A 16709-nucleotide genomic window follows, 5' to 3' on the forward strand; every position below is an offset into this window, starting at 1 on the left:
TCATGATTACTTTTTAGCATGGATGAAAAATCACCCAAAACATCTGTTCGGGTTTAGGTTCCTCAAATGTATTTGCAGTTTCTTATAGATGTTAAATTGTTAGACGAATTAAAATATCAAAAATACAATTCCTTTGTTCCCGTGGTACAATTATATCTATTGTTCTACACATGAACTAATATCCTTTAGCATGATTATCATACAAATATAATATTGGCGTCATCACTCCACAAATTCGACAACAAACATTATTTCTTACTCACCATTTTCCATTACTTCCAACTGTCTTGTTACCTCGACTCTTAAAATTCAGAACTTCTACTTTTCCACCACATGTGTACACTATCTTTTTTTCTTTTTTTTTCTTCATGTGTGTCGTTGAATAGATAAACACAATGTATGTACACGTGTTTCACTTGCCTTAAATCTCCTATAAAAATGAAGTATTTATGCACATCACGTTTTTCGATTAGAAGCAATCGTTAATCACCAAAATTAGTATCTGAATGCTATTCTGATAACTATATACTTCCCACGATATGTTTTCACGTCATGCGACATCAACTTCTTTTCTGCTGATAATGATCGTTTATCCCAAAATATTAGCCAACATACTGAAGTGTCCCTTTCAGGGTACAGCTACGCCGGTTCAAGGGCCTACGTAACCGAGATGGTATTTCGCGTTTTATTTATAGAACCACGCACCCGAAATATCAACTTGTAATAGAAATCAAAAGTGGATAGGGCCTCGTATATATTTATTAAAAATGAACAAACATTTTTGCAACTGATAGTATGGATTAAAGAACATTGATATTTATCTAAAAAATAGTGAGAAAAAAACAACGAATATTTGCAAATATAGGTCTTACCTCTAACACGAGAATTTTACTAGTATAAACTTAATATGTTTAGGTTTAATGCCAAATTAGCAGTATATAACATACCGCTAATTTGGCATTAAATCTAAACATATATTCTGAGATAATATTTGGAAAATGTTCAGACAATTAACGAATAACGTAGGTTAACTGTACAGAGACGTTGTCCTCTAAATATTGTATTCCATATTTGAGTATAAAATATCAATCGCTGATTGACCTCTGATTAAATATGTTTTTAGATATCTAACAATTATTTAATTTTGCTATATAAATGCATTTAATAAAAAATACACCATTACTATGTGTTTTAGAGTATTAACATTTATTCTTTATGATATACTCCAAACACATTATGTTAGCCTATCGTATCAAACTAATGGTACGACTGAAGGGTTGCTTGTTATATTTGATAGCGACCGATAATTTTCCGGAAATAGTTGCCCGATAAAAGGTTCTGGATATTATACATGTCCTCGATACCCACCTCCCACCCACACACTTTAGGAAGTAAACAACGACAGGATAGGAGGCAACAGCGATGAGAACACGAAATTACACTGGTATTTACAGCTAACATTGTGTTTATTTATATAACTATCACACCTAAATGTTATGATCATAGGAACGGTTTGCTCGTGACACATATCATCAACCGACGGACATTTTACACATAACTTGTTAACGTCAGAGAAGCCATACACAAAGTTAACGATATTCATAACTGATGAAAGGAATAATATGTCAAATCAATTAATAAAGTTAATGTTTCAGTTTCAAACAGAATCATAATGATGTGTTGTAACTGGGTCAAATAGCATTCCGTGTCTAATATTTTAAACGAGATCGGATACAAAGTTTTCCGCATTTTTAAGCCATACTCTATTTTAAAGAAAATATGAGAAAATCAAAAATACCAAGGGAATAGTTGGTCCGTGTGCTATTTTCTGTAATCGGTAAAAAAATAGGAATTTTTCGTTATAAGTTATTATTACTGAATTTGTTTTTGACTATTTTCAAGTCTGCCATCAGATATTTTTTTTAACTTATGACTAGCTTTAAAATCATAAAAACAAATAAGACTTCCCGTTCCCGAATCTCATGTTTTACCATGTGCTTGTTTTATTGCCGCAGTTTTGTGTTATTGACACATGCGTTAGGTAACGCAGTTGTCTAGGGGATCGCGCATACTACGACATTAGCTTAACGTGGAATTGCACAGTAGATACTTACGCCACCTTTGACTTTATATAGTCTTTCAGTCCTTTATGGTAGCTGATATCCCCTTATATGAAAGTCTTTCATTCACATTTCATTTATATGCAAATGTTTTGGCAGCGACCCCTAGCATTTTCATTCATACCGTAGTGACGCCATTTTGTGGTTCGCCAACTAATAGGCAGAAAAAACATTCAATTCGATACTTTCTTAACTAGCCATATGTATGTGAAATTTTGCTTCCCGCACTCTTCCACGAACCGGTCGGTTTCCTCTGACCTACGTAGTTACTGTAGTGTTTCTACCTAACTACAGTACACAGTTCCCGTCACAATGTTTGGGTCACTAACGTTTTGCTTTATATCACAAAAATTACCACTGCAAATAAGCCTGAAATTATACCACTGACCACATGAATATGACTGTTCTTTCCGGCAGAATTAAGAAACCCTCTCCAAAGTGTTCTGTCCATTTCAGTATAGTCACAGAATAAATCGACAGGACCAATACATTAACACAAAATACCTGTAAAGCTAACCATGCTTTGATAACTTTAGCTACTCGTCAAACAGCAAGAAGTCGAGCTGGCTGGATGTAGCCGAAGGTCACCGCCGCGGTTTACCTGTATTTCTGCAAAACCTGATCTCCTTTAGTAGAACATTGTACTAACCTGATCAGCCGGATTTAATGAAGTCGGTCTATATGTAGGGTCGAACTATGTTTGTGAGTTAGCACAAAGCTTTATCTGCCTCGGATGTAATATTAGACAAACCTAATCAGTCAGATTTTAGATGATTTTGTGCCGCTTTTGTAACACAAGTAGAAATTAAAAGAAGTACTAGCAGTGACGTATATATTGTAATATATACGTCTTTGGTGATACACATATTATTTGATAATATCCATGAATTGTTTACAGATAATGAACGGCAAAAGATGAAGTGCGATATTTTCTCTATCAAACATGTACATCACAAGATATTTTATCAGTATTAATGAAACATGATACGGTGTGTTCAAGACAGGGATTGAAAGACATGTTTGTTACAAACTTGTAAAATATTTATTCAATTTAATAACGAAGTGTTTCTAGTTACTGTTTTATGTTGTGAAAATATATCTTTGCTATATTATAGGGAGTTTTTTTTGTACTACAGTGGAACCTACTTATTATGATGTCGCTTATTATAATTCTTTTCCCATGTACCGATTTTATCCTATAACTAAGCAAAACAAATCGTTTATTATGGTATGGTCAAAGGTTGGTTTTCTGTCGTGAATGGATTTATAAGGTAAAAACTCAGGTAAGTTGTCCGTGTTTGACACCAGGACAAGAGGAAATATTTTGGGCAAAATTTTATTGAATTGTCGGGGACTTGAAATTCATGGGCACTCATCCATTCGATGGCCGATTGGCACTCTCATTATAGTACTATGCCGACTTAATCATCGAGTATCTTGACGTGTGAACTGAATGTTTTTGTAAAGATTGCGTGGCAAGGTACGTACTCTGAATCAGCGAATAACATGTTAATTTGTTCCGACATAGACAGTGTACAATATAAATGAAACTCCAGAATGATATCATGTATCACACCAAGCTTGAATAAAGCCACTATATAGTCCACGTCTCTGACGCACTGTCACCTTGATGTTGAAGTCAATATATTGTGTTTTGGGTTCATTGCGAGCGTAGCAAGCTTATCTGATTTTAATATTTTCATTTCTTGTGTACTGATTCTGTAACTGTTTGTGTATTATACTGCCCGCGCAATATCTGTCCCCTCCCTTCTAACATGTTTATAAACTCAGTGTTGAACGCTTGATACTTCCCCAGCATCAATTAGATTGATCAGCGTATTATTTTTTTTGGTGAAAATTAAAAAACTTGTAAATAAATAAATTTATTTTTTAATATATTCATGATTCATTCTACTCTGGCATTTTACTTTAAAAACTGCAAATTGGGGAAGTACAAGATGACTAGCCAAGACAGGTATCTAACTTAATTTTGTGCAACAATATATGGCTCAGTTCATATGCGTATCAATTAAACTTGAATGGTAACACCTGTCCGAAAAAATCTGGATCCGCCCCTGGTCAGTTCTAAAGAAAATAAAATAAAAACCGTTGAACATGGAAAGAGCATGACTAATGAAAATGACTGTTAAATATTATACAAAATAATAAACTTTGTAACAATGAAAACAACAAAAACATTAAATGATGTATATTTTCTTGTATTTCAGGCAGCACAGGAAGATTTTGAAGATGTGAATATATCCAAAGGGGCGGCGATTATCAAAAACAACTGGATTGAAACTGAAGATTATTATTATCTGCAATAAAGATTTAACACGTAATCATTAAATGGACTGCATGATTGCCAGACATCGTATACATGCTGTGCAGTTGTGGCCCAATATGGATTCAAAAGTGTCCATCAAAGACATGAATATAACTATGAGAAATGTCCAGCCAAACTCTCGTTTAAAAAGACTTCTAACAAAATATAATCTGTACAATTATGTAACAGATCGTACGAGAATAACTCCGGATTCTTCTACCTCAATTGATATTGTCCTTACCAATAATGATACTATTACTAAAAATGTAATTGTAACTCCTCCAATCTGTAGTGATCACTCTGTAATCAACTTCAGTGCTTCTTACTCTGTATTTAGACAACATGCATATACAAAAAATGGGCTCCTGTATAATAAAGCTAATGTTATCAATATGAATCAGATGATTGATAAGATAAATTGAGTAAGTATAAATGAACAACAAGATGTAAATGGTTTTAATACTGTACTTGTTGATACTATAAATTAAGCTATAGATGACTGTATACCTATAAAGAAAATTACTATCCGATCAAATGATAAGCCATGGATGTCAAACGAGATAAGGTTAAAACTAAGACAGAGAAATAGAATCCATAGAAAAGCAATACAGACCAATAATCCAGATCATTGGGTAAATTTTAGGAACATCAGAAATGAAGCCATCAGCTTAATACGTACCACTACAGATAGATATATACAAGATTTAGAACACTCTCTAAATGATCCCAATGTTTCATCATTTAAATGTTGGAAAACCACAAAAACGATTCTGAAAATTAACAACAAGTCAACCATTATTCCACCATTAAATGACAATAACACTATTTTGCTTCATCCACTTGATAAAGCTGAATGTCTTCTTGATTATTTTACAGCCATATCAACATCCTCTTCTGATAATATTGATCCTTTGCCTCCTATTCTTGAGTCTCCTAACATACTTAATAACATTTTATTTCAAGAGCAGGATGTGAGGGATCAACTGACTGTACTTAATGATAAGAAACCTACAGGATCTGATGAAATTACACCAGAAGTTATAAAACGTTTTTTCTCCATCACTAATAACTCCCCTTACTAAGTTATTTGATAAAACCATGTCATTTGGTTCTTTTCCTCTGTCTTGGAAATGGGCAAATATTAATGCTATATATAAAGGTAAAGGTGATAAATTACCGTCCAATTTCTATTACTTCATGTTTCAGTAAAATATTAGAAACTAGAAATATGTCAGAATGACTTGAAAGTCACCCTTTCATTCTGTATGATCATTTTCCGATAAGTCATTGACCAAGCTACAACGGATATATTTCCACCTGTCAATCAAAATGGTAAACAATTACCAGGTGTAAATATGTACATGCTGTTCAGTTAGCCATGCCAACACATGAAATTAATAAGAAAGCATGTCGCAAATATAACGTTAGTGTTGACTGACACCTCGAATACGGGGAGATCTGCGCGCTGACACGGTCACCTGGCATGGGCAGAACAGGTAACGTTAACGTTAATTGGAATATAACGATGTTGTTTCAATAAGTTTCAGAAAAGATTCAATCTTATATACGGATATATATATTTTTGTTATGAAATACACTTTTCCAAGTAGTTTTCTGATCGTCTGCAAATCCGACTGAATCGGCCATTGATATCGGCAGAATGTGTACGCTAAAGGCAGTCATTCCGACGAGGACCGCCAACAGACGAATTCGCGAGACATAAAGAACAGATCGGAATGTTCTTGGCTGTTTTGAACCCGTTGATATTTAAATTTCAAACTCAAACTTTTATCATTATCGGTTCAATTCGCATGGATGTCAGTCACCTTGTAAATTCCTGCCGGTTAATAGTATCACGCGACGTTGACTCTTTGTAGTACACAAACTTGCTAACTTCGCCACTTTACCCGTGTCGTTTTGACACATTCCTACGGTCAAGATTGAAGAGTTCAGCATGATTTTGCCCGAGAACGACATTTTAACCACAGTGATAAATGCGATGCAATTCTTCTTTATTTTTCCCGATACGTTATTACGTAACGTCCTGCAAAGTTGAGCCTACTTTACTCGAGTTTATTTATCCGATTCTATAGTATTATATGACTTAAACTTGCAATTTTTCTGCAATTGTTAAATTGGCAATGCAATCAGGGATTATTCAACGAAATTTAGCAGTTTTATTGCTGCGAGCATATTTCAAAACATTTCCGAAAATCCTCGAAAAATTTACGAGAAATGGTCGGGACCAAGGACTGGTTTTGGATTGTTCTTGAGTCTTTCTTGACACTTCATTTTCCCCTTAAAAAAGTGCGCACTATACGCAAATATTAACCGTAGTCGTTAGTCAGACATAAAATATCCAAATCAGTCAATAGCAATTTATAATAAGACAGTTTACCCCTTCGGGAACCTCAAATGTGCATGATTCATACTCGGAACATCTTTAAGTTATATGTAATTCCCGTTGGAAATTTGGAACGCCTTTAGGTTTTATGCTATTCCTTTTTAAAAAGGAAATCGATATCTTAGTTATCCGAGAGCTTGTAATTAGCGCCTGATATATCCCGACAGAAGCAAGACACTTTACAGCCCAACAAACAGAGGTCAAAACCGGGGCTGAAACCAAAATTGATAGTCCCCACTGGGGTTCCCCCAGGGGTGACTGAAAATAATGTCCAAGCATTTATATAACCACTTACTGGAATTTGACAAAATACCAGTCTGGAATTATTCCTGGTGACTCTACTGTTTATCAATTATTATCCATGTATAATACTATTATACAAAAACTTGATGAAGGACTTGAAATAAGTTCAATATTTTGTGATGAAAGCAAGGCATTTGATCGTGTCTGGCATCCTGGCTTATTATTTAAACTTGAAAAATATGGTATTAAAGGAAATCTCCTTAACTGGTTGAAAGATTACTTAACTAGTCGATAACAAAGTGATAACGAAGGCTTCTTCTCATCATATAGACATGTAAGTGCTGGTGTCCTCCAGGGATCAGTCCTCGGTCCGGTTCTATTTCTGATTTATATAAATGATATTACTGAATGTCCGATGATATATCTCTTTTTAAGGTTATACAAACTACTCCACTCGATGCAGCCAATAGTCTATCAAGTGATCTTTAAAATGTATATATGGTCTAAGAAATGGGACATCAATTTTAATCCTACTAAAACGGAATCTTTAACTTTTAGTAAGAAAAGAAATATAATATCTCCTGATATCATTTTTCAAAATAAAACTGTAGCAAATGTGTCAACTTATAAACATCTTTTTTTCCCTGAAGATGGTAAGTGGCATCGCCATATCAACTTTATTTATAATAAAGCGTATAAACGTATACATTTATTGAAATCTGTAAAATATAAAATGAGTCGTTAAACACTAATCACTATATATACCGCTTATATTAGACCTATACTAGAATATGGTGATATCATTTTTGATAATTGTACTCAGCAGGAGGCAACTTTACTTGAATCTATCCAAATAGAGGCTGCTCGAATAATTACAGAACTGCGTAAAGGGACCTCACACTATAAACTTTATTGTGAACTTGGTTGGGACACCCTTGCTGCAAGACGGAAAAAAACACAGACTTATTTTTCTATACAAAATTCTTACAGAAACTGCACCCACTTATTTAACTGAATTAATTGAACCTTTTTTCAACAATATGAACTCATACCTATTAAGAAATGTAAGAATCTTAACAATTCCTGTGTGCAGAACAAATAATTATGCCAAAAGCTTTATTCATTCTTCACTTAAAGATTATAATGAACTTGCAGCAAGGTTTTACCTGACTAACATCACATCACTATACCAATTTAAAAAACTTTTAAGAAGAGCTGTAAGTGACATCATGTTACTAGACACAAGTAGAAACTTTACCTATGTCAACGCAGGTGATAGAAAATACAACATCATACTCTGCCAACTTAGAAATTCTTCAAGTAAGCTTAATTTTGATCTTCACAGAGATCATCTTACTCAATCACCAACTTGTACCTATGGTATTGCCCATGAAACAGTACAACATTTTTCTCTCTCATTTTTAACAAGTATGATGAACCACGTAAAACCCTCAAGGATAAATTATTACAAACCAATGTAAATATATTTGAATGTACTGCCGAGTTTTTCACAGCTACACATAGATTTCCACATATATAATACATTATATATTTCTGATTTGATATTATGTCTCTTAAGTATGAAAACCATCAGTTACGACTGTGCTTCTACATAATACATAATAAACATTGTGTGTCATCATCACCCTTTCCTTTTCCTATGGCCTTTTCCCCCTTTTGATCTGATAGGCATATATTTTGTATGTTTTGTATGCTATGTATCATTCATCATAATTATTGCATAGTATTGTTTTATATGATAGAATAATTACTATGTAAGGGCAATCTCATAATGGTGGACCAATTCAAAACCTCAGTTTGCATTTTTCTGTTCACTCAATTTTGCAATTCATAATTATTATAGTAAGAAAAAAAACTAAAAAGAATGTAAAATCCTTGATTTACTTATTTATTAACAAATCGCTACAAAATATTGATTTGAATCCACCAATCCTTCAAAATCTGCCAAATTCTTTCTTTCGTTATTATCTTAACTATGAAAATCAGAATGCAGTATCCATGACTGGCCCCAAAACTCATGGGTGGATGACTATTGACTGATAAGCCAATATGGACAATTTTGGTCTGTATCCCATGAGTGGAGGGAATCCTGTCACAGATACTGGATTCGAGGCTTTAAAAAATTTGGAAAAGATAGTGAATACACTATTTCATATATTACAACAACTCTTAAATGTTGTCTTTAATCTCGAGAATTAACGAACTCGAACAGATATAAATCATTATCTGTTGTCACCCCTCGGATAGCCGGTAGCTTTTGCACTGCGTGTATCATGCTGTGCAGTCAGTTAAATAATCAACTTTTTCATAAAACTTGACCTAATTTATTATCTTTGTTTTGAGCGATCATCGCTTTTCACAACACTTATCACATTATAATCAGCTCGCCGGAGCATCTGCTATTAATATTGTTTTGTATAAGGACGTGCCTCCGTGTGTAAAAAGTATGCGTGCACGTGTGTACACGGAGGCGGAATGCTGGTGTTTTTAGTGGAACCGGATATCAGAGTCACAGGGACATGAGGATTTGCTTTATTTGGACCTAAACTAAGATGGTTAGGGTAATTTTACACGTTGAAGGGGTTAAGATCATCTTTCGGAAAAAATGCTAACGTAATAATGATCTTAAACCCTAAAACGTATTAAGTTAATTTGAACACCTTAGTTTAGGTCCAAACAGCTGTAAGAATTTCTCAGGTCCCTGTAGTCAGAGTTGACCGCTATGCCATACGGGGATTATGATGTTTAGACGGAGATTTCATTCGATGTAATTGTTGGATTGTTTGCAAATTCAATTTCAATCTGAAGTTTCTATAACCAGTCTGCATGAAGAGTAATAATGTTCAAGGACTAAGTTGAGAGAAAATTGGTTTGATAATCAATACAGATGTATTTTAGTTAGCAATCATAAACATGTGTTACACGTGCAATGAAATATGACTGAAATACTGTTTGAACTTCAGAATAATTAGCCAGAACCTGATCATGAGCAAAGGAGCACTGGTCATAGGCGCGTCCCGTGGGATCGGCAGGCAGATCGCTCTAACATTGTCAAGGAATAACTACAAAGTGGGCGTGGCTGCAAAGACCGCAATATCATCAGATACACTACCCGGGTCCATCCACACAGTGACTGCGGATATTGAGGCTGAGGCTGGTAGGGGTACACCCATTGTTTGTAACGTCCGGTCCGAGGAAGACATCAAGGGTGCAGTTCAAACATGTATGAAAGAGTACGTGTCTAGTACGTTTTTGTTCAAATTAATATATAACTAAGTTTCAAACCAAAAACAATGTTTGGAGAGGTACAAAAAAACCTTTGATTGTTTAAGTGTGGATTAAGCTAATCACTTATGTATAAATAATAATAATCTCTTAATCTTTGTTTCTTTGTGTCACAGGTTTGGACGATTAGATGTAGCTGTCTATAATGCAGGAGCCATCTTGTGGGATAAAGTAATCAACACTAACACCAAGAGATTTGATCTTATGAATGAAGTAAATGCACGGGGAGCTTATATAATGGTACAGGAAGTCCTGCCTCACTTCCTGGAACAGAAATCCGGTAAAATTATACTGGTGTCGCCGCCAATATATAACAGGTAGCTGGTTATCTATGTCTCGGGAAAGTATCAGTAGGTGTGAACAGAACATAGAGTTATAGCTGGTAAAATGTGTCGTTGTGTTGGCATGGAAACGTAAAGAGTACAGTAGTTGATATTTAAGCTTTGTTTTAACGAACTACTAAATTGCAATTTCCTTTTGTGATAGAACTATAAGTTCGGTGGAAGTCTCAAACAAAAGGCAAGTATTATGAATGCAAAAATAAATCACAAGTATGATTTGAATAAATAGAATATAGTGAACCACATATAGCAAAGTTTTAAACTTTACATTTAGGTACATGTATAGCACTTGATAGAAGGACTGATTCTGTTCTGTATGTCTTTTTTCTACTATAAAATTGAAGTAAATTAGTCCTGTGAAATGCAGCTACGGATTAGCATTAAGACGGGTAACAGCTTTGAAACATTCAACGGAACAAGGGTATTAAACTATGATAGTTTAGAGCAGCAAAGATAATAGATTATATATCAGCATGACTTCATATAGGTCAAAACAGATTTAAATGCAATGAAAATATTAATGACACAATAATATGTATAAAATTCATCTAAAGTAAAAGTAAATGTATCATGTTGTATAGTAAATAAAAGTAGTACATGTGGTGGCGTAGGAATATCTTCCCATGGTTTTGACATGGCCGTATGACATAGGACAATGGGTCAGTTATGTGATAAATCGTAACATAAAATCATAACGAGACGCCTTGCAAGCCTCTTTATCACAAACAGTGTCCATAAATAATTATATTGAGGAACCTTTATATTTCTATGTCAAAATTTGTAATATTGTGGGAGAGTGACATAGAAACATGCTGATTCATATTGTGTATAGTGAACACACCCTATTTCTGTTAAAATTCTAGGTTCTTTAAAGGGAAGACAACGTATGCAATGTCAAAAGTTGGTATGACAGTACTTGTCCATGGGCTGGCTAACGAACTGCGAGGAACTGGTAGGTGAAAGTTAATACTTGTGGTCATGGAACGAATAAGAGTGTGTCAGTATTCCAATAGTACATACATTATTTTCATTCAGTCTATGAAAAAAAAGTGTATACACCGTCACAAGAGAAACCATCTTGTCAAGAGCTCATTTAAAATTTATCGTGTAAAATTAAAGAATTTAACAAAACAATTTTAAGTCGGTAAAAAATTCACCAGAACCATTATTTCAAGTTTTATTTTTGGGCAGGAGTCTCCATTAGTGCCTTGTGGCCAGCTACAGTCATCAGAAGTCACGTGACTGATAAGATTAATGTACCATTGAAACTCATGAGGACGCCTGACATCTTTGCTGACGCCGTTGTGAAAATAGTAGAGGATCCAACAGAAAGGTGGGTAAAGTCAAAGAATTGATATGTTGATAAATATTCTCCTGGTAGCTCACTTCGTTTGTTGTAAAATCTTCTTTTCGTTTTTTAGAATAAAAACTGATATAGTTTTGACTTAATCTTTTAATTAACATTAATTTCTCTTATCATCAACAAATTGCTTTGTGTCAAAAGTGTTATACGACATGTTGCTTAGACTCAAGGTCAACCATCTTAGAATAGTAAATATTTCCATTTCCACTGGTGTCTCGGAACAGTACATAGCCATTTCTTGTCTTTCGTGAAACGTTCAACCTAGATTATTCCCGGACAGTGTTCGGGATCGACACATAAAAGTATTTCAAGAGGCCAAGTGCATCTCTCTGTATATAACAATAATTTTATTAGGACAAAGGCCATTAGCATCAAAATTACTAAATTAAAGCTGAGTATTCAAATGCATGCTTTTGCAAGAATGGGTTATCTTGGGTAGCATTCTGTTTAAGAAAATATTTTCCATCTTTTTATCGTAGGTAAGTAAAGGTATCTCAATGATCCCAGCAAACTTAACACAGCACCGCTGTTGCTTTTTACCTTTGATCAACATTGAGCAATTTTACTGACGTGTGTTAGCAACTTAAGACGAGATTTGTAAATGGTCACAGGAAGAATTCTTATCTGGCTAACTGACTTTCGATACATTTGTACACTGTTTTGTTTTGTTTTAATAATTTCTTTGATGACACAATTATGTGTCACACGAGTTTAGTGGTCACATGAAGTTATAAGATTTTGATCAAGGTAATTCCGGACGTATTGTTGTGAAGTGAATTCTGTTCTATACTACCTGGTATTACAAAACGTTCTTCCTTCACTGTTAAGAACGTTCCTAACTTTACATTCTTATAAGCCTTCCAAAGTTTAGATTTCTGCTATTTGATTCCTTGACATAAATCTATTAATAATAAACTATGTCAATTTACTTTTGAGGGAGTATATCCCCTTGAACAAATTTGATTTTGATAACTGAGAACTTAAAGTTAGTAATTTTGTGATTTCTGGGAAACTTTTTGTTAAACCTTCTTACCACACACGTGGATTAGCCACGTAATAATACGACATCTTAAGAATGACCAGACCAGTTCGCTTACTGTAAAAGATCACATTTCCTGGAGCAAACTCGCAGGAATATTTTGAAACTGGCAACTGAAGCCTTTAAAGTCCTTTTCAAGACAGGTCAGAAAGCAGCATTATCGCAATAGGTTTATCACTGTGACCTTATTATCATTATTGATGGAATGAGCACGCCTGTTAGCTGAGTGAAATAACAAGAGGTTAGATAAATCTCGTTACTACAGGTGGGATGTCCGCATATCTTAATCGAGTGTGAAGCGATCTGTTTTGCTGTAATATATTTATATTGCCTGATTTAAACACCTACCTTGTAGGTTGAACGGCCAGGCGTTGATAGATGAAGATTACCTGAGGACGACGGGCCTTTCTGACTTCACCAAATATCGCTGTGACAGTGAACATGAACCTCCTCGTATGATGCCTAAAATATTCCCGTCCCTTTTTGTTGAGGAGGAGGACCAAAACCTACGTATACCAAACAATAAAAGCCAGCTATGAATTTTGTGTTCCGTTTTGATTACGTCCCTCAATCAGCAGCACATGACTATATAAACAGTGATAACTAAAGTCAACTATGATGAACGTGTGATTGTGTGCGGTGTTATTGACGCGTTTTTGTTGGAAATCTTTTGAATACGTGGTTCCGAGAGATTTATGGTCTGCGATGTTAGTTGTAAATTTTGTTACTTGTGAAAGGTTCACGTTTCTCAGTATTATCTACATTGTACGTTAAAAGAATTCTCTTCATTTTATCTTCGAGGCGTCACGTTATAGCAAACAAAACAATACCACGAAAACAATCCCATATGTAGTTTTTTGTCTTTTTATTTTATAAATAGAAGATACTCATATTTGCATTATTCTTGACTCCTGGTTGTATTGCGGAAACAACTATGTCTTTAAACACGACAAATTGGTTTTCAAGTTCACGTGTTTGATAAAATAGAGGAGAATCACACGATGTGTGAATAAATTGTTTTTACCATACATTATGCATTGCCAATTTTTGTAAATAGGATAAAAAAAAATCGAATTTGACCGTGTAAAAGTTTTAAGTATCATAAAGCTTAACTGCAATAATGAAGGGCTTACAAAAGTCTGAAAATATCTACATGATTAACCATATAATCAGTGAGCATTTCGAGAACACCGATATATGTTTGGTTTTGTTGACTTCAACCGAACTCCGTATTTTGACAGAAGTATATCGTATCGTGGAGTTAAGCTTCTTGACATTTCAAAGCTCATATGCTATTTTTTAAGTATTTTAAAATGTTTAATTGGCATACAAGGGCTACGATTTCATAAGAATTATGGAAATATTTTTTTGTACGAAATAAAACATTATGTTAACCATGAAGACAGTTATATATATGTGTATTTATTGTTGTTTTAATCAAAACAAAACATGTTTTCCAATCCAGAAAAAAAATCTCAATATCCATGATATAAATTATTTCCATTTCTTATTAAATAAGCCAATGACACATGTTTAAATGGTTCTTTGGGATTCGTGTTCGGTCCATATTGTCGTATTTGGATGTTTTCTGGACGGTACGTCTATCGACTTCTGCCGGAATGACTTACATGTACTAATTAGGCTCGGAATCACTTACATGTACTAATTAGGATCGGAATCACTTACATGTACCAATTAGGTTTAATTCAAGGGACTAACAACACTGTTGCTATGTGATGAAGGAAACAGTGACAGGTTGGCAATGTTTATCTTGTTTGTTCACTCATTACCAATAATCACAATGACAAAACAAGTCCTTAGTGATGAGATACAACTATGTCCGAAACTTATTGACCTATTGACTCCACTTTATAAGTTATTGATTTGTTTGTTTGGTAGTGATATTGACAACTTTCCCATAAAGAAGGAAACAAAATCCATGGATTCGAGAGGGATTATCCTCATAATTTCGAAGCGCCATCTCAAGTGAGTGATTATGGGTAAAAAGTAAATTGTCTGCTTGTCGGAAGAAACGCTCAATAAATTATTGGTCGAATTCGTTAATAAAACAACCAATCCATACAGATGAGATAATGATATAGAATTTGTAGACAATATGTATCTAGAAGGCGTTGCTGTTTTCCAGTTGACAAGTTCATAGCCTGCTGAAAGTTTCAGGACATACAAGTGTGATGGGCGGACGGTTGCGAAATATGGAAACGTATACCACAACCTTAATATACCACAACCTTAATAAACCATTGTGCATTTACAACGTGTTTGTCTACTGTTTTTAAATTAAATTATAAAGAATGCCCAAGATTTTGTTTTGGTATATACGGTATATACCGAAAAAAATAGTGCACTTTGCATAAATCCGCTTATCTTGGTCATTCCTTTAATATATATAAAGAGCCAATTGTAACGATCTTCGTTACGGCGTCATGCATTGGATAAATCTGTCGGTCCAAGACATGGAAACATGTCTTTCATAAAAGTAGATATGGTATCGCATAGTTGGAAATAAAGTAGCGTCCTGATGCCGACTATTAATCTAGTAGAAAGAACCGGCTATTAGAAGTCTTGTTCGCAAACAGGACGTCTAAACCTAGACAATCCTAGTTCACACAACAAACTCTCAAGAAACGTATGGCTGATATAGTTATAAGATGGGAAGTTCGACAATCGTCCTATTTTTACCAGTTTGTATAGGTTTTGTGTCCGCTCAGCAGCTAATGTGGTGTATGAAGATGGTGTTTGCAGATGATGCGTCCACTCAAGAGCTAATAAAAAATATCACCTTACAAAAAGTATAATTTGGACGAGATAACATGTCAGCTCACTCAGTTGTAATATTCTGACGACGGGCTAACCTAGGGAGACAATTGAAACAGCAGACAAGAAAAAGTAACACGTATTTCATAAGTAAATGAACGTTTGTCCTCACATTTTGTGTCTATTAGTCTAGTGATTGTATTCTATTACCATTGTATCGCTCTGCATGATATATGATAAGGTGTTTGTTAATTCTGACGTCATTATCATCATCAAGTCATTTATAGTAGATATATAGGTCAAGATATGTTCTTTTAATGGATTAAACATGCAGAACATTATTCCTTTGTTTCAATAAGGAAACTTTTTATGATTGTTTGATTGTGGGCGTAAATATTTCTATATGGAAACAATCATGTATAGTAGATAATATGGTTTCTGTTGCCTCGCTGGTAGAGTTGAGTTGGGAATATATTTTAATGGACTGAATGCAAAGTTTCTGTTGTCACTGAATGTGTCCCACATGCTTAGTAGGATGTTAGAGATGTCGCCAAAAAGATTCGCACGTGCAGTGTATATCAGAAGGTAAATGTAAAAGTTGATTAGATAACCACTAGAAATACAAACTAAGGTTGGTTTAATTATGTTAACATCTAAGGTCATTTATGGACGTGCCTCCATGTGTGTAGTGTAAGCGTGCTTGCGTGTGTATATTCAGGAGACAGTGTATATTGTCGTGATGCCGACTTTATAGTGCTATCTCACTGAAATACCATGCCGAAGGCTCCCGGC

At 34.5% G+C, this 16709-nt stretch overlaps 1 protein-coding gene across 1 annotated transcript; it reads left to right on the forward strand.

Annotated features, from left to right (window-relative positions):
- Window positions 1–1336: 1336 nt before the first annotated feature.
- On the forward strand, window positions 1337–13682 carry LOC110446289 (hydroxysteroid dehydrogenase-like protein 2). Its single transcript, XM_021491356.1, has 6 exons — window positions 1337–1444; window positions 10078–10347; window positions 10516–10716; window positions 11604–11692; window positions 11932–12073; window positions 13498–13682. The coding sequence occupies exons 2-6, from the start codon at window positions 10100–10102 to the stop codon at window positions 13679–13681; spliced, it is 864 nt and encodes a 287-aa protein (XP_021347031.1). The 5' UTR covers window positions 1337–1444; window positions 10078–10099; the 3' UTR covers window position 13682.
- Window positions 13683–16709: the final 3027 nt, after the last annotated feature.

Source organism: Mizuhopecten yessoensis, unplaced genomic scaffold, assembly GCF_002113885.1.
Source record: "Mizuhopecten yessoensis strain PY_sf001 unplaced genomic scaffold, ASM211388v2 scaffold2671, whole genome shotgun sequence".
Taxonomy (NCBI): Eukaryota; Metazoa; Mollusca; class Bivalvia; order Pectinida; family Pectinidae; genus Mizuhopecten; species Mizuhopecten yessoensis.

Coding starts and splice junctions, on each gene's coding strand:
- LOC110446289 (XM_021491356.1), top strand. CDS start 10,100: ATGAGCAAAGGAGCACTGGTCATAGGCGCGTCCCGTGGGATCGGCAGG. Junction 11,693..11,931: donor TAACGAACTGCGAGGAACTG/GTAGGTGAAAGT, acceptor ATTTTTGGGCAG/GAGTCTCCATTAGTGCCTTG. Junction 12,074..13,497: donor GTAGAGGATCCAACAGAAAG/GTGGGTAAAGTC, acceptor CCTACCTTGTAG/GTTGAACGGCCAGGCGTTGA.